The sequence below is a fragment of the Corvus kubaryi genome, unplaced genomic scaffold (genome assembly GCF_017639235.1).
Source record: "Corvus kubaryi isolate FWS band 111438036 unplaced genomic scaffold, C.kubaryi_AGA036_p1.0 37341, whole genome shotgun sequence".
Classification (NCBI taxonomy): domain Eukaryota; kingdom Metazoa; phylum Chordata; class Aves; order Passeriformes; family Corvidae; genus Corvus; species Corvus kubaryi.
In genome coordinates, this window is record NW_024581112.1 from 8,101,152 (window position 1) to 8,120,197 (window position 19,046).

At 44.3% G+C, this 19,046-nt stretch overlaps 1 protein-coding gene across 3 annotated transcripts in view; it reads left to right on the forward strand.

Annotated features, from left to right (window-relative positions):
• The window catches only part of LOC121666325 (limbic system associated membrane protein), a 1,004,233-nt gene that overhangs the window by 964,116 nt on the left and 21,071 nt on the right, over positions 1–19,046 (forward strand). For 2 of the 3 annotated variants that reach the window (XM_042031779.1, XM_042031778.1), the window contains 4 exons: positions 5,316–5,450; positions 9,236–9,356; positions 10,305–10,453; positions 16,432–16,467. In XM_042031779.1, the coding sequence (XP_041887713.1) occupies positions 5,316–5,450; positions 9,236–9,356; positions 10,305–10,453; positions 16,432–16,467 (441 nt within the window). The remainder of the gene's footprint in view (positions 1–5,315; positions 5,451–9,235; positions 9,357–10,304; positions 10,454–16,431; positions 16,468–19,046) is intronic. The other variant, XM_042031780.1, reaches the window with a different exon arrangement.

Genomic DNA, 19,046 nt, shown 5'->3' on the forward strand with positions numbered 1-19,046 from the left:
AAAAATGCCAAGCTCATTGGAATCTGTGATGGCTGAGGAGACAGACTGATAATGAAAACTTCAAAGTTTTGAATTAAAAAAAAACCCCTCAGCTGGAGGTAAAACAAAAAAATCATGTCAAAAGCTCCCTTAGCTATTTTTGTCTTTCAGAAGCCTGTTCCTAGGGAATAGAAGGTGCAGAGGGAAGGAGGAAAGTTAGGTGAGCAAAACCTCAAACACTAAATGGAGAGTGCAGAGACAACAAAACCTGCAGTTCAGCAATAGAAGTTGCTACACACAAAAAACTTGAAATGGCATCCATTGATTTCCAATCTTTTTTATCTCCTTGCATCTTGTTTTAGGCCCAACAAAGATGCATAACCCATTCTGCTCTCCTCTCTTCACAACTACAAAGATGCTTGGAGGGAAAACAAACATTGGAGCAGGGTGGCTGATCTCTTTCTCCACATGCCAAGTGCAAACAGATACTTTCATCAGATCTGAATTTTAGTTTAAATTAAGACCACGGCAGTTTAAAAAAAAAAAAAAAATAAGAGAACTAAAGTAATCTCTGCACAAGAAGAAGCCCAGTGTTGGATACACGGACAGGAGATGAGATGAAACAAAATGTGGCTGCCACCTCTGGAGATCAGCTTCCCCTTTGGACATGTAAGAAACTAGGGCATGAAGGGAAAGGTCTCTCTGGTAGAGCATGTGTCTGAATGCACTGCTGGCCCTGACTACCTGAAAGAGCTGTCTGCACACAGTACAAGTGGGATTTTGTCTGTGTGTGTGTCATTTGTAGAAAGGAAGCATTTAGACTTTGAGGAAAGAGTGATGATGTGTGGCAGAGCAAGGGGCGGAGGTGAGAAGGGCCCATAAATGCCTGGGGAATGTGTCAGTCTGTGTTTCTGCCCACACAGGCAGATTTATAGATGTAAAAACAAATAAAATACATAGTATATAAAATACAGAATATAATATATATTTATCATATCTCTATGAGAGCACAGGCAGGTGTGCACACCAACAAGGACAATATGCAGAGCCGATGGGGTTGTACAAGGCTATTTCCAGAGGGTAGGGGGAGAGGAGGGCTTCTTGCCAGCAGGCTAGCATAGCCAAGGAGATTTGCTGTTCGGGTTCATTATTTACTGGGTCCAATTAGGAAGCCAGTGGATAGGAAATGTGGCTGAGGCAAGCAGGCCTTCAAAGCCTTTCTCCTGCACACATCAAAGCTGCTGCCGCAGATCCCTCTGCAAAAAAGGCTCTGCCAGCTCCAAGCAGCAGCAGCCGCCTGGCTCGTGCTGCTCAGGGTCGTTCCCTCTTGGTTTGATTGTCAAGCCTCCCAGGCTCATGCTCTCTCTATCTCCAGCCTCCAGAGCAGAAAGCTCCTCTTTCTGATTTACTGGGACAGAGTTAAGGAGCTACAGCTTGGCAAGAAGATGTTTAATGGAGCTATAGCAACAAACCAAGCTAACTATGAACATGTGAAAGGCAAAAAACCTCCAGGGGAGCAGGTTGCCTGAAGTCATGCAAGGGGATGGTTTGGGATGAGAAGAGCTGCACTGAGTGAGAAGTTATCCCCCGAGGTAAATCTGAAAGGACCCTCAGTGGGAAAAGGCTGTACTGAACCAGGCAGAACAACCAGGAGACAACCCCTGTCAACGAGGAAGCTTTGGCAGTAGGGTCAGAATTTCATCCCTTGATAATCTGCTCAAGGCAAATGTCTTCTCTTAATGGGAATGGAGTGGCTCACTTGCCAGGAGCTGGCAGTCCCTCTTTCACCTAATAGAATATGTTCATTGTCATCGGTACCAAAGAGCATTGTCCAAGCCTTCTCCCTCCCCACTTTGATAAACTGCATAGTGACAACCATCACTTCCCTGCCAAAGCCAGCTCTTGTGCAGAAACATTTGTAAATTCACTCGATGTATGAAGCTGTGTTCCTGCTCCCCCCATCCCCTGTTTGCCTTAGAGGTTAGAGTTAATATGACTCACCTAATCTGGCTGCCAAAGTGAATTAGTGAAAACATCTCTACAGCTCTCTGCAAGATATCACAACCTGACATTTCTCTAACACACTGTGATACATCTTTCCTCTCCCTGATCTGTACTACAACACCTCAATTTTATATAAATGCTTTTTGTTAGAAATGGTTAATGTGCTCTTAGAGGGGACAAGGCAGCAAGCAAAAAAGTCTGTCTTGAAAGTGAGAGCAGTTCTTGTAGCAAATGTTGATGCTCAGGGTCACCAGTGCAGGGACAAAAACAGTGCTACCACTTATTCAGCAAGAGACTGTCACAGAAACTTTCCCTGAAGCGTTATGCTTATATCTGTGTCCTAGAGCAGGGGAATGAGGAGCTGAATAGGGTTATTGATGTCTTTGACATGCCCTTTAGAACAGAAGTCCTGTCTTTCACTGATTTCCAGGGCACTCCACTGGGCAAGTCAGCGGCTCATCATGTCTTGGGAGGAGTTCTGTGTAGCTGTGAAAGCTCTCCTGCTGGACATGGTACACAGTACACTTCAAGTGCATGCATGGATGCAGAGGAGAAGCACAAAAACATTTTCCCTTGGGAAAGTATCTACCCTTTTAGGTTACTTTGGAACTCCATTGATGTGGTTCTCTAACAGACAGACTTAACAGCACCCGTAATGAGGGGTGCCACTCCATTAGAGCTGGTTAAGTCACCCTCAACCCTGTTTTCATTATGGTGACAGACTTGTGACAAGGGCAAATTGCAGGAGAAGCAAGTTCCACTTGGAATGAACCCTGTGTATAAACAAGGCGGAATTGCAGAGCAAATGATCTGCAAAACAGAGGCAAATTACTTTTTAACCTTTTCTTTGTGAGTCTTTCCCTGATTTCTGATTAACTCTCCAGTCAACCGACTGACCTACCACCTGGGAGTGCTGCTGTGAAAGGAGGGGAGTGTTGGTTGTCAGCTCAGTTTGGGGGTGGGATTTTTAAAGTGCTTTGTTAGCAGGTAGCAATATGAGCAATATGCCATAAGAAGATCCGGGAATTAACAGAGTTCCCAAAAAGAACTGATCCCTGCTGTAGCAAAACCAGAAACAATGTACTGCCTCTACAGACAGCAGCATGGTGCAGTAGTTGCAATGCAATCCTTCATCTGTGTTCAGCCCCGGTAACACCTCATCTGAAATGCTGTGTTCAGTTTGGGGTATCACACTTCCAGAAAAATGTGAACTTGTCAGAGAGGTCTAAAAGCAAAGAACAAGAATGATCAAGAGCCAAAAAAACCCTCACCTACAGAGGAAGGTTGAAAGACCCTGGCAATGTTCAGCCAAAAGAAAAAAAAGATGACAACTGAGGGAGGAACATAAGTGATTTAAAAGTTGATAAAAGGCTATTGCGGGGAAGGAGGGAATGATTTGTTCTTTTTGTCTGTAGTGGCTAAGACAAAAGTAATAGCTTTAAATTGCAGCAAGGGAGACTCAGGTCAAACTTCAGGGAAACTGCTCCAGTGGTAAGGACAGCAAAGCACAGGAACAGATTGTCAGGAGTGGCTGCAGAATCTCTGCCGCTGGAGGGCAGAGGATGGCTGTGTCCCTGACATGACTCATGTGTCCTGCCTTGAGACTGGGGAACGGATTAGATGGTGACTGAAGTGCCTTCCACAGTGCTGTGACTCACCTAACTCTGATTCCCTAACATATTCATGAGTTCCAGCAATAAAAAACACCCATGAAAATCCCACCCTGCTTCCTTCTCCACTGACTCTCCACAGCATCAGCCCCAGCAGAGAGAAGAGGACTGAGAGCCGTGTCCTGGCAGCAGGAGCCAACTTTGCCTCCTTCCCTTATGCAATACACTGCTGCCATGCAGGAAGGTCCTACAGCAGACTGTTAGGGGATGCAAAAACCAAAGCAGTTGTAAATTTTAGACCAATGAGATTTCCACTACCTGAACATCTGGTAGGAGCTGGGAAAAGGGACTGCTGATGAGCCCTGCTGAAAGAGAGGAGGAGCCTTGTCTTTAGATGAGTCTAATAGGTACATTGCTGTTTTCATGCTGAGTCTCCATGATGGGGGGTGGTTTTCCCCTAGAATGATTCCAAAAATTGCTTGTGAAAAGGAGAAATAAAGAAAAGACAAAAATAATTCTGTAAGAGACAGAGTTCTGAGCAGATTTTGAAGTTTCTAAAGTCCCTCTCTGATGCAGATGGGAATTGCACACAGCTGGCATCGCCAGTGGGCAGCAAACTTTTTGGAAAATCTGACCACTCTCTGAGGAACCTGAATGGGAGCTCTTGTGAGCTGACCTTTTTTTTCTTTTTTCAAATCTGTCTTTTACCCTTTGAGGGTTGGGGGATGCTTTCTCTAAGCATACACAGGCACAAAACTGGGGCTTGTGGTTTCCCATGCTGCAGAGCAGTGCTCACAGCCCTCTGAGAGGAGGAAATGGGGTTCAGATTCTTTCCAGGAGGTGCCTTACTTTGCTTTCTGAAGGAATAGAGAAGATATACCAATCCTAATATTTCATGCTTCCCTGACAACTTTCATGCAACGAATCTAATGTGTTTTATATGGGTTAACCTCACTGCCCTGCTCTAACCAGGAGGTGATGGGAGAGGGGGTGCTATTTGCTGCAGTTCACAGAGGGAGAGCAAAGGAGCGACTCACTCAAGGTCATACAGTGAGTTAAAAGCAAGGCCACAGACCTCCCCTGATTCCTGCCCCCATCCATAACCCTGACTGACACTCAAGTCACTGTTTTCCAAAGTGTGTAAGCGAGGCAGCACGGTTTAAATGTGTCATTTCATATGTAAAGTAGATCAAGGATGCGTGATGATTATTGGTCTCCGCAGATCAAATTACAGTTTGTTTCTCTCAGTTTGGCTGTGTTTAATGGTAGCTTGACCTGATCGATGGCACTCCAGGGTGGTGGCTGCTCTGAGAGACAGAAAGACATTTTTCACAGTTTTGCAGTGGAGAAAAGGGTGCTGACAACAAACCAGCACATCTGAGGACCCAGCACATCAGCCACAGCATGACTAACCTCTGGTAGTACTCAGCCATCACACTAGTGAACTTAGTCTGATCTCATGTGGTGGAGATTTTGCTTCTCGGCCTGGGCAGCCTGTGAGATGCTATGTATTGTATCACCTGTATGCGGCCTTCCAGATTTTCAGTTTTTCATAGTTAAATGAAACACTGGTATCTTGCTGATACGGCTTCTGAAATAACTTTTAAATGGCTCACGACTGTTACTCGTTTGCAGAATCCGTGTTGTGATTGTTCCTCCATAGCAATTTCCCAAATCTGAAAGCCTAACAGAAGCACCCTCTGTATTCTTCTGTCCTACCAGGCAGAGAGTTTGAAGGTGAGGAGGAGTACCTGGAGATCCTGGGGATCACACGAGAGCAGTCGGGCAAGTACGAGTGCAAGGCTGCCAATGAAGTTGCCTCGGCTGACGTCAAGCAAGTCCGGGTCACTGTGAACTGTGAGTACATCGCAGCTGGGGCAGGGCAACGGGGAGAGCTTTGCCCACAGGCGGGGGTTACTTCAGGAGAAACAGAGAAGCATCTCTGGGTTTGGATTATACAATCAGAAAAGGAGGGCACTGAGAAAATTATCTGCAGTCAGACACTTGCCACAGGGTACAGTTTGTGCTTTCAACCTGGTAATATATAAGAAAAGGCCGGGGGAGGTGTGGCATGGAGAGACAGACAGAGAGGGAGAGGGAGAAGGAAGAGCTGTGAGTTGCCCCCATCTCTCCCCTCCGAGATGCTGGCAATGCCTTGTTTTCACTCATTGATATTCGGGTCAACAGTAGCGTGAAGAGAAGCTTCACCAAGGCAGCAAGGAGAGATAAGGGAGACCTCAGCTGGCTCAGAGCAAACACACGCCTGCCTGCACCCAGCCATCTCAGCAGTGCCTACACGGCTATCACAGCCAGGGGACGCGGGGCAGAGGCATGTGTTAATGACAGGGTGCAAAAACTTAACTTCTATGCTGGTTTCAGGTCATTAGTTTAAAGCTCTGTCTAAGAGACCCTCCATGCACCAGTGCAATACAGAGAGGGGCTTAACCAAAGGATACAGCAATCCCCTAAAACTGGCAGCAATCCCCTAAAAGAGGCATGGTTAGCTGTGGCTTACATCCACACCTGTGGAGGAGGGCATGGATCCCATCCCATATGTGCCTAGACAGATGTCCACTTCACTCTGCTGGCATGCTTCTCTCACAGTAATACAAAATATTTCAAATTGATGTTGCTCTTTAATCCTACACGTGTATATGTCCACCTCCATACTTGTATGGCTTATGTTTGGCACTGGAGTGATGTAGAGTGAGCTATCCCCATGTACCTGCTTTGTTTCCTTGCTTGGAGGCTAATAACTTTGCAGTTAGGATGGATGAATGGGAGGTATATCCTCTCCCGACCTTCTTCAGTTTAAATGGAGACTTAAATCAAAATATTAACTTAAATTGAAATTGGAGATGGCTACAGACATTTCTGGGTGCATATTCATGTCTTAATTCACAGGTAGAACAGTCGGGGAGAGGGTTAGGGCAGAGAGCTGATGGCAGCGTTTCAGCCAATACCAGTCTTAATTTGCCTGTAGGTGATTATAGCATCTTTTAATACCATTATTGCTCTTTGTCTGTTCCTTTACCTTGGTCCTTGTGGGCCATCACATCAGATCAACTTTTCTGCTGGCTTAGAAATTGAGGTTGTAAGCTCCCTACAGCATCTTCCAAATCCACAGTTTTTTATAGTTCCCTTAGAAATTGGGTGTCACTGGTTTAATATCAGCTGCCTCATGGGCCAAATTTGGCATTAATATGAACTGTAGTAGCAGATTTTCTGCATTGGGAGTATAGAAGTGTCACAAACAGCTGAGTTTATAAATTGGAAATGTTCCATGAGAACCAATTAATAGTTTCAAATATTTCTGTGAAACATAATTTCAATGGTGCTTTAATGTGTTTGAAACAGATTGTTTGTATAAAGTCAGAATGTTTGATTTTGATTTAGTTTCAACACATAATAACTATGCCATGGTTAAGACCTTAAACATTTTAACTGTTGGAATATACGGAAAAGTGATGTGATAGAGTATTGTAATATTAATATGTGGTGTAATTTGTAATGTAAGAAACTTAAAATTCCTTAAGGACAGATCTCTTCTTTCGAAAGAAAGGGAAATAAATCTAAGAGATCATGAGGACCATGCAGGAAAATATCAGTCCTATTTCAGCAATGAAAGCTAGATATTTACATACATCTTTCCTCATCCTGCTTTGTTAAGCAACTCCACAAGCAGCAGAAAATGGGAAAAAACACAATAAGCTTGAAAAATGGAGCCTGTCCAACCTCAGGAGATTCCTGGCCATCTCAGCATCTGCTGTGGAGCACTGTCATCTCGGACTGCAGGAGAAAGCATCTCACTTTGCTTTGGTCTCAGACTACCACCTTCAGGCTTCCCAAGTAATTGCCCTTGCACATCACAGGCAGGGAAACTGAGGCCTGGGGAGAGTGGGAGGAAAACAGCTAAAGGGAACCCACTCCTGGCTTCCCAGGCAGCAAATGGCTACACGCAGAGCAGCTGCCTTCTGAGTGCCATAGGCTGGTTTGTTTGGGACTGTCACCCGCCCCTTCTCCCGGGACAGCACTGCACCAACTTTTTTAAGTGGCGAAGATAGGGACTGCTCAGAGCAAGGGGCTGGGGAGCAGATGCCTGCTGGGATCGTTTTCTAGGCCCATGGAAAGGTGCCTGTTCATTCTGTGACTCACCTCTTGTGCCAGATTCATGAAATGGAAAGGTTTGTCTCTCTGTAGTCAGCAAGAAGATATACTGCTCAAACCAAAAAATCAAATAAGAATGGTTAAAAAATCACCTTTGCTATCCTTTTATTATCCCTCCTCCTTCTCAAATTAAAATATTTACATGAACTCACAGCCTTTCAATGTAGGATTCTATTTATGTACACTCATTAATATTTATGATGTTAGAGGGTGCACTGCAATATCCCTAAAGCCCTGCATAAAATCCCGATTAAGGTCAGGGAAGGGATCATACTGAGATGGCTAATGTGTTCACAAACAAATTTCCTTCCATACATTCTCCAGACAGATTTTTTTTTTTCCCTGTGGCTGACACAATCCATTTTGCTTTTTTTTTTTTTTTTTTTTTTTTTTTTTTTTTTTTTTTTTTGCCTTTCAGTTCTGGGACAGATACAGATGGTGGAGTGTGTTTTATGGTAACTTGAGTCGCAGCAAAGTATCTGTCTGAGTTGCAGCCCTGTAATCTCAGGGCATGCAAGTATTAGTGACGAGAGACAAGGCACTTATTCCTTGATCCCTCTCAGCAGCCAGGTGGAAATAATTCTGCCTTTTAACATGTAAAGCTTATTGCTTAATATTTTGAACATGGGGCTGGGATTGAAAATGCCAGTGCCTACCGTACCTGGTATCCAGCCAGTACTGAGACCAAGCTCCAGCAGAGCACACCGATATATTTTCCAAGTTTAGTTTGCCCATGGCACAATGCTCAGACTTCAAAGTAAGCGGAGGTGGAAGCACCTCTGCTGAGGGCAAACTTCATGAAGAGCAGTCACAAGCACGCCCATCTGGAGCTTGTCACAAAGCACGATGTCCAGGAAGGTTTGATCAGGATTTGTAACCTTGGACACCTAAAGGAAGTGTCTCAACACTGGCTCTCAGAGTTGCACTCACAGCTTCTGCTAAAGTTCTTCTCTTTCAGGCCACAAATGTATTTCTGTTTCATACATGTTGCCTCAGTCCTTTCTTATTATCGTTTTGGCATTAGACAAAGAGTTTGTATGGAAAATAATTTTCACACTAGTGTTAAATTCCTTTATTCCTTTACTTTTGCTGTCTTCCTTTACCCTTGATGAAGTCTCTCATCTTCTCCTCTCTAATAAGCCATGCAAACTAGACATCTATAGGTAAATATTCATAAATTGCTGAAGTCCATCATTAACCTTAACTCTGCCTGTGTATGCCTATGCATTTATGACAGAACTTTATTCAGCAGTGCTGAGGAGAAGCACATGTGAGGAGTGCTGCTAATGTTGTACATTAGGGAGTGTTCAAAGAGCAGTGTTCTGCAGAGGAGCAGGGGGGAATGTGCCAGGGGGGAGCTGCTGTGGGCCTCCAGTAGCCCGTACAGTTTGCATGGGGCAGCCAGCCCTGACACAGTTTCACTGTTTGGTTCCACCTGGAAGTGTGTGGACTGACCACGTGTTTCCTTCCTGCAGACCCTCCCACCATCACAGAGTCCAAGAGCAATGAAGCGGCCACGGGACGACAAGCCTTACTGCGGTGCGAGGCATCAGCAGTGCCCACACCTGATTTCGAGTGGTACAGAGATGATACCAGGTGAGGCCTTTAGCTCGCCTCTTCCCTCCTCTCTTTTTTAGTCCATTGAAAAGAGGTTTCCTGTCATCCTCCCCATCTCCTCTCAAACATATTGCTCCTTACAATCCATTTGAGTCACAATGTCCCATCTGACTTGGCAGAGCCAGCGTGGTTATGGCTGGAGGAGGCAATTTCTCTCTGCACTGGAGATGCTGATGGAAATGCAGACGATGGAGCTCTTGCCTTAAAGTCAATTATGGGCCAACACCTGATTAATACAATGTTCATGTGTTACGTAGCCCATGATACAGACCAAAAAGTAGGTAGTGTTAGTCTTAAATTAGGTAATGCTGCTCTAGGTGCATTCTTCTAGGAGAAGGAGCTGCTGAGGCATGAGATTCCCTCACCTGTCTGACCTGGGCCTCTCAGTCTTGCATATGAGAATAAATGAGAAGAGAAAAAGGATCTGTCCTTTCTACCTGAGCATTTATCTGGAACTAAGAAGGTTGTGTTATTACCCTACATTTTAGGGTAGCCAGCCCTGAACAGGGTGCCCAGGTTCAGGGGTGACTCAGCATTGGTATATGCACATACTGTGAATCAGTGTGTTCCACTAAGAATATTTTGTTTAAGTACAGACTAGCCTTCAGCTGGCCATGGTGTGTTTGCTTCCAGAGTGACTCAGTGCTGGGTAAATGCTTCCTCCCTTTCCCTTGTCTTTCCTTGGTTCTCCACTGCTTTACCAGTGGCATTTCATCCCACTGAACTCCTATGTTCCTTTCATTCCCTCTTCCTGTTTTCCATCCATGCCTTCTTTGCTCTCTTTCCTCTCGCATCTCCTCCCTGCTTCCCTCTATCCTCACCTGCCAGCTGGGCTGAATGACTTTGGTTTGCTGTGTGCTGAGGAGGGATTTCCTTCCCAGTCCACAGCTGCCGTTGCCCTATACACCTCTCCTCCTGTCTTCCCAGGATAAACAGCGCCAATGGTCTGGAGATTAAGAGCACGGGGAGCCAGTCTCTGCTGATGGTGGCCAATGTCACCGAGGAACACTACGGGAACTACACCTGTGTGGCTGCCAACAAGCTGGGAGTCACAAATGCCAGCCTATACCTTTACAGTAAGTACGGGAGAGGGTGAAGGGAGGCTCTCACAAAGACACAGCTGTGTAGGAAGCACACGGTGGCCAAAACTCAGGAAGGCATCTTCTTGACAACCCAGCACCCTCAAACCTTCAGCCATGACCTGGCTTGCAGCACTCTGCTTCGGATACCTACGTGTTCATACTTGCCTTGAAACACAAACACAGCCAAATCAAAAGGTTTACAGTCAGGCCCTTTGATTGACTGGCTTTGCTGAAGACAGATTTTGTTAAAATAATAAAAATGTGTTTGTTTTAAAGCTGGAAACAAAAAACCCTTTAGAGTGACAGCCCCTTTAATAAGCAGACAGAAGGCCAGGGCTCGGAGGATCTATGACAGCTGAGAAATGACAAGTAATTCAGAGAGATGGAGAGAACTAGCCACCGAGCCTGAGGAGAACAAGACAGAGTCAAGAAAAAGAGAAATTGGTTTGAAACTGGAAGGGACAGAAATCAGAAAAGACAGAATGATTTTAAAGGGATATACCATAGGGAACATGGGGAAAAAGGTAATCAACAGATGAAACATGGAATAAGGTTCCTTGGATCTCATTCTGCTACCTTTCAGTTACTGAGTTTGTCTTAGTAAGTACAAACAGACAGAGGCTGGGACTAGACCAAGCTCTAGAGAAGAGTTTCCTGCTGGTTCTGAATTTTGCAGCTGATTCAAACCTGACCCTAAACAGAGCCCTTTCCCCTCACCGACCATCCACGCACACATACCAACTGCGGTGTATTCAAAATGCAGTTCCTAATTCCAGGTCTCAAACTTGGGCTAGACTTGGCCCACATGTTATTGGCATCAGGGATAGACTGCAGCAAAATGACCCACTCACACAAATGGCCACGTAGACACAAAAGTGACTGATGGCAGTGTTCCTCTGACGGTCCCAAATTGAATTAAAACACTCATGCCATGACCTGCATGTCCTTTTAAACAGAAAAAAAAAAAAAAAGCTGTATAAAGCAGTCTGTATGGGATGCAGTTTAGTCTAGTTTCTGCTCTGTGTGGTCAGATTAATCAAACCACAGAAAAACCCCAAAATTGCAGTTTGGTTAACAGATATAGTGCAAAAGGATAAATGCATGGGCATTTTTTGTCTACCACCTTTGGATTTATTTCATGGCAGTTTGAATTTTTGCAAATTTGGCTATATTTTGTGGTCGTTATTTTCTAAAGAACAGATATTATCATAAAAGAACATATATTTGATTTCCTGTAGCATTGCAGCACACAAAGCAAATTTCTACTTTGAAAGTCTTTTCACCCTGGTCTTGTGACTGTCATGAGATTCAAAAAAAATCCTCAGGCAGCAATCTGGAACACAATTTTCAAATACTCCAGATTTGTTCTTGCTGATATTAATATAATTCTAAGTTTAGAATCCATTATTTGTGACTGAATTCTAAATTTGGCCCTCTCTGTTGGTTCCTGTTACAGAGATGAACTGAAATGCATCACTGAAACAAAATATAAAATGAAATTCAATAATGCATATATGCACATATGATTTTAGCTGGAGGGTTAGTTTTGCTAGAGAAGCATTTTGTATGACTTCAGAACTTCACCTCAAAGGATCTCAAAGGATTTGCTAGCAATGAATAAATATTTTAATATCACAAGTCATTTAGAAATGGGTGAATGTTGTTAGCACCATTTTGCAGTAGGAAGTTAAGGTACAGAGTGAAGAAGTGGTTTACCCATGGTCATAAAATGAGTGGCAGAACCTGTGAGAGACCCAAGGAAACCTTGCACAGTTGCTGTTAACTAGTCCAGGAGGAAATGTGGACATTCATAAAGATGACTTGCAACAGTGAGGATCCTATTTTAGCCCCCTTTTGACATGTGTGAAGAACACTTTCCTTCCCTCAACTTGTTGGATTTCGTTTATAATTTTTTAGAAATTCAAGGCTTGTTTATACTGGAGGACACTAGAGAACTTCACAAGAGCCAGGAGAATGGAGGTGCAGGAGCTGAGAGAGATTTGATGATTTTCAGTGAACTCTTTCTAACTTGTTTTTGTTGCTTGGTTAATCCCTACTTTTGCAGTGTGCAATTGCTTCATATTGTTTCAGGAAATCTCTGTTCTTCTAGTTAGTGTGGAAGAGAGAAAGAGAGAGAAAAAAATAAATTCAGGCAGACTACAGCTGGTATTTTGAAGGTTAAGAAATCAGGGGGGAAATGAGTGAAGGGAATCCAGCATCATAAAGATAAAGAAAGCCGCTGAAAAAAACCTACAAGCCCAGATGAAAGAAATGCTGTAGTGATCACACGGTAGCTGAAATAACAGGTAATGCACATTCCCAGCCACACACCCAGACAGAAAAATAAGGCAGTGCCAAGTTTTTGCAAGGTACAGAAGATACTCAAATACTTGGGAGTGTTTTTCATCCCTGGAATCAGAGATTTTATTTCCTTTTTAAATAGAGAACAAGCTCACTGTAGGGCAACATCCCACTGGGGAGGTAAGTACAGCGATGGTTCCTCAGTGTCCCATTGCAGCACAAAAAAGAATGGCAGCAAGGAGTGAAGAAACAACCAGAGAGTTAATAATGAGGTACTGGCAGCTTCGCCTGAGGTGGAGGGCAGACAGGGAGTGAGCGAAATGATATGAAAGAACAGTTTAGCAATAGAGAAAAATTGGTGGCTACCATTTCATGAAATCTCAGTTAGCACTGAAAAACTCTCAGAGAGACTGAGTGCCTTAGATGTCAATGTCATAGATAGAAGATGCATTAAAATACAAAAGCAGCTCCCTTGAGCTGTATGAATAGATAGCTAGTGATCTTCCTTAAAGGATGTAGCAGCAGGATTGCCTGCTGTAGGTGGAGAGATTTATATCCCTCACTCCTGGAGACTGAGTTTACAACATAAATACGGCCCCACCAAAGGTTTAACTTACCCAGGAAACTGTCTCCAACAGCAAATATGGAATACGTTTGTAGAGAGGGTACTCAGGAACAGTTTGATGATACAACTGATCTAATAGCTTTCTGGCATCCCTTCCCTCCCAGTCCTTTTGCTCATCCTGCTCTGTGCCACATGGTTTTGTTGTTTCACTTATTCTGCCACCAGTGGACAGCCCACTGAGCCAGTCCAACCTGCTAAACCAGTGAATAAGTAACTGAGCTTTACTGCTCATCTCTCTAAAATGCCCCAAATGTTTTCTTTTGTTGTACTGAGCTGAACTAGTTCATGGCTGGGCTCAACAGGCACCAAAGCCCATGCAGGAGAGGAAGCTGTATAACACATCTGTGGGTATGAGGAGCTGGGAGGCAGGACCATGTTTGGCAGCACTGGTGAGCCAGTAGGTTGATTCAGCTCTGCAGAGCCTGGGAGCAGGGTTTGTAAACCCCAAGCACAAAAAAGGGACAGTAACACACATCTCTGTGAAAATCACCTGACAGAGAGGCAAAGCCAGGGCTGCCATCACAGAGCAACAGAGGTGAAAAGCGATGACACAACTGAAGGGAAAGGGTTCTTCCTCCAAGTGTATTAGGAGGTAGGGAACATGTTTTCTTTTTGTTTTACTCACCTACCAGTGCTATGAAAAGCATTATGAGTGAAAGTCACAATTTGTATCTTAACACATGCTACACAGAGGTATAGATATATATACACACACACAAATGTTTATATACATATACACATAGCAGATACACATTTGCTGGAGGAACATAGGTTTATGTGTAGGTGAGTATGTATATGAAAACATGCACCTGTGTGATGTGTAAGCAAACCCACACATCCTTCCACAGCCACACAGAAGCACGTGCAGTACCTGGTGTATTCTAGCAAAGCAGAAAAAAGAAAAAAAAGCTTTTCCAAATTAGTTGCCTTCTGCCTCCTGCCGAGCTAGCCCATCCCATAGTCTGAAACAGGAGACATCAGCACAGTGCTGCACATTCTGATGCAGTCCTGCTGGCTCAGTTGGCTCAGTTGTAGGAGACTGTCACCATCAGCAGGTCCCCTGCTGCATTCTCTGCACCCTTTGGGGAATCAGCAGACGCACAGGTGAAGCAGAAGTTGACAAGACAGTGCCAACTTGAGAAGCTTCAGGTGGAGCCTAGCAGTTTTGGTTGCAGCAAGGCATGTTCCTAGGAGCTGGTGTTAGCCTCCAACTTGTCATTATTTGTTAGCATCCTGCCACAAGTGTGCACACGCTGACACCCCTCCTTCCGTTCTGCCCACGCTTTGTTGTGCCTGAGCATTTGGTTACGGTGGTGGCTGCTGGGGTTTGGAACCTTAACTGTGGCCAAAATCCCTCCTAGTGCACACCCCGTGTTTTCCCCAGGGCTGTCAGTAACGGGGAGACTCAGGAGACAGGAAAGTGGTTTGGGCTGACAGTCAGAGGGGGCAAGGCTGAGACACTGCTAATGAGCCAGGGTGGAACAATAAAAGCAGCACACAGTGGGAGAGGGGAACAGAGATAGAGTCCTTGAATAGAAAGCAGCATGATAATGAGGCCGTAGTGCTTTGCTTTAACTGCTTATGCTGTGCAGCCTGCAGCCTGCTGTGCAGGAAGAAGGTAAAGGGGAGTTGAGTTATTTAACCAAACTAAATAACAAGGAAGTCTTGTCAGCACAAACAGCCTGCTTTCGCAGAACAATGGTCCCCTGTTGCTACATAAACACAGAGATCCAGGCTAGACTTGTATTTGATCTCCCCTGTGCCTGCTGTGGATTCAAACAACTCCATTACCACCGTGAGGGGAGGAGTTCTGCCAGTGTCATAGGGATGGGCCTGACCTACTCAATCCTCATGAGCTCCAGTGAGACAGAAACTCACTCTTTGAACCAAAGATACTGTAGAAAGACCATTAGCCTCCAAATAGCTGGGCCTAGGTGATCAGAGAATAATAGTGGACTACTGATTTATCCTGCCAAGCTCTGTGTCCATCAGTTATGATCTTAGCAGGTAAGCCAGGAGACAACTCATTGCCCTAGGCTTACCAGCTGTTGCAGCTAAATGTCTACCTATGGATCAGTCCATGTGTGGGAACTTGTCTCAGTCAGTACAAGGCATCCAGCAAGCTCCAAAGGCAATGAAAGGAGACCCAGTGATAACAGTCAAGCCTGGGGACCTTGTGTTCTTGGTTTTGTGCCTGGCTCTGCCAACAGTTCAGCATTTGACCTTGGGCAAACTGCTTCCTTGCTCTGTGCATCACCTGCACCATCTGCGAAGCAGAATTAGCACTACTGTTAGACTGAGGTCTCTGATACTGGTTTCCCTCAGTGTCTGTGCAATTCTTTTGGGATCCTTTTGTGGAAGAAGCAAACCGTGAAGCCAGCAGTGACGTATGTCAAAGTCCTGCTGTGACGTATAACGAGGACACATTATAAAAACCCTATAAACAAGACAGCAGGCTCTGTGCACAACTGGAAGATGACGAGTCTGCAAAAACTCTGTTCCCCTCAGAGGACAAAAACTCTAAAGGAGCAGAGTGCCCTTGAGGATTCACCAGGGTGACTGCTCCCATGCACAGATCCTCAAGAGTCCTCTCATTGTCAAGGAATCCAGGGTGGAGAAGGTTCTGGGGAGGCAACAACTACTCATGGAGGACTCCCACAACTCACCTCTCTGCCAAGACTAGCTTCCAGGCAGAGGTGTAGCTAAGAGGAGCTGTAGAGTGATGACATGGGTGGTCTTGAAAGTCAGAAGGAAGATATGGCCCATCAACTCCAATTACCTTCACTGCAGGTGCTTAATCCCTCTTGCTGTTTGGCTGTTATTTGTTTAGTTTTTCAAATTACTTCTTTCTGACTCCCAGTCCCAAGAGATGTTGATGTGTATTAGGCATGTTGCTAGCAAAATGCTCTGTATATGAAACCTACTCTAGTTCATTTAATTTGGGGATGGACAACTCCATCAGGTTTGTATCTGCTGCTTGCTTGGTGTGAAAAGTGGCTTGTCCTTTTCTCCTGCATGTTGCTTATTGTTTTTTTTCCCCCCTTAGAACGAGTTTTACCCACACTCCCCAATCCTTTTCCAGGTCAGTATATGTTTTATGTTGAAGTAGCTCTTTAGCCGGGTCATTCTCCGTCATCCTGACAAATGCTCAGAGCTAGGCATGGGCAAAACAGCTCAGAAATGTAGGAAGATAAGGGCTTTCCCTTCTCATTTAGGTGTCATTTTGTCTTTTCTGCTCACCTTCCTCATCCTTCCCTTTCCCCCCTCCCTCTTCAACAAACCAATCAACTGAACAGCAACAACCTTTAACCAAGCTTTGAGCCATGACATTGTGTTGTCACCCAGGTCTGGACAGTCTTTAATGAGGTTCAATCTCCCTGCAGACCTACTCCTAAAACAAATTCTCATCCTAAGCTCTCTTTGCCCACTTGTTCAGATTTGGATCAAAAGCATAAGCAGAACTAAATTTTTGCAGAGACGGTGGAAAGGACACGGAGAAAACTAAATGTTAAAACACTGCCAGAAGGTTTTTTTCACTCTAGTTGAGCATCCTATCATCCACCATGAAACACTTTGTTTTTTCATGCTGTTGTCCTACCTCTCCAAGTCTTCCAGTCACATAGCCCTATACGTGAGGCAGAGAGCATGAAAAGAGGCACATGGTGAGGTGTTACTGTCTGCTTTATTCCAAAAGGGAAGAAGGTATGGAGGCAAAACAGGGTCTGGGTGTTTTTTCTGTCTCTGTGCTGCCCACTCCTGCCTCAGGTGCAGGCAGCATGGTCCAAACATCCATATGAGATCTGGGACGTGGTTGTGATCCTTTCATTCTGAAAAAGCACAGAAACCAGAAAGCAGGCTACAGCATTTGAAAGTGGTGTTTGAAACTAAATCAACATAAGGCAGCATATCCCTGTGTTCACTGAAAAAATCTTGGCCTACAGCTCCTCAGTATCTTTGTTTTACTGCCATATGAGGAAGATGCACACAACTTATGGGTTGCTCAGAGACCTAAATTGTTAATGTCTGCACGGAGCTTTGGGATAGAGTGTTATTAGGAGCCCATGTTGTTTTGCAAAAGAGCACCTGCTTGAACAAAGCACCTGCAGGTACTCCCATGAAAAGAACAATAAATGCTGGGTGTTACACATGCTCCGTTTAACTACTCTGCCGTTTTCAAATCAAGCTCTGCTCTTGGCAACTTATTCAGGCTCAGGATGTAGTCACAATTGCCTATTTAAAAGGCAAATCCACAAATACAATTAAAGAAAAGTACCTAAAAAAAAAAAGGAAGGGGGGAGGTGGAAATCAAGCTACCATTAAAATTAAATCCCAGAGAGTGATTTGTAAATAACATTCAAGGAGCTGAGAAAAGGAGTAAAGTAGGCCATTGGGAACCTACTGTGGAAAAATAAATCCAATTAAACACCATTATCTTATGTATTGCAAATGAAACTTGTGCTTGGATATGAAATTAAAGTTGCTGAGGCTGTTTCGGATGTAGGGTTTTGAGGAGTTTTCCAATTTTAGGTGTTCTTTTTTTTAAGCAGAATTTTCAATGACAAATATTTTTGTCTGATGAAAAACCCAGGGCTCTTTGGTTTTATGATTATTTTTATTATATATCCTTAAATTCCACAGGCAGGCAGTGTTAATTTTTTTCATAGCCAGCCCTGTTTACAGCTGGTTTTGAATTAGGAGCCCATTAAGCTAAATGATAAAGCAAAATCTGTGAGTGAGCAAGGCCAGGATTCCCATTACAAATACACCTCCTAATCAACTTGCCAAGGCCATCCTGCACAGCTTTAGTTGATCCTTTAAAACACTTTCCCCTCCATCTCTGAAGCTGTTATTTTTTTACTGCTCCCCAGTCTCCTGAGATCATCTTGAAGGACGTCCTGGTGTGACATCACTCCTGTGAGGAGTCTCCAGGAATTTGAGGTGCCAAATGCTGGTATATCTCCAGTGACTCAGGACATGCCAAGAGGATTTTGCAGAGGGGGAAAGTAGCTCTTAAATACTCTGGACCTCACTTGTTTTCTGAAAGCCCCTACCAGCTTCTCCACTGTGGGCCTTCAGCACAGATACTGGTGCTTTTTGCATGTCCTTTTACTGTGCTGCTCACCTTCAAAGAAATCTTGGGCATTAAATTTTGTTAGACCTTTTTCTTCCTATAAGTTGATGTTCTGAACTGTAGTCCTCAACCCTCAATTAAGCGATTCCTCAATGACCAGAATCACAGCCTTCTTCCTCTTTCTCCCTCAATTTTCATTTCTGTTAATCCTCAGTAACACTTCCCTGCCCTGTGGGGTTTTGAGCATTAATTTAAAAGGAAGGTGATTTGAGACAAAGAGAGCTGTAGTCCTGCTAAGCATTGCTATCATTAGCTGGCTGCTGTGGAAACATCTTGCTTTCAGGCAGGCTGGAGACTCAGAAGCAGCCCATTCAACTAAACAAATGGGACTTGAATTTGATGAGACAGTTTCCTAAAATGCTGGTGGAGTCCAGCTGATTCAGCTCTCAACTGAGTTGTCCTTGAAAAATGTTCTAGCCCTCCTGATTCTGCAGCCAGGCACTCAAAATGCCTTGAAATGTCTTCTGGGATGATGCCACATCATCACATCTTTCTGTCTGCATTGTAACATCATGTTATAATGGGCTGAC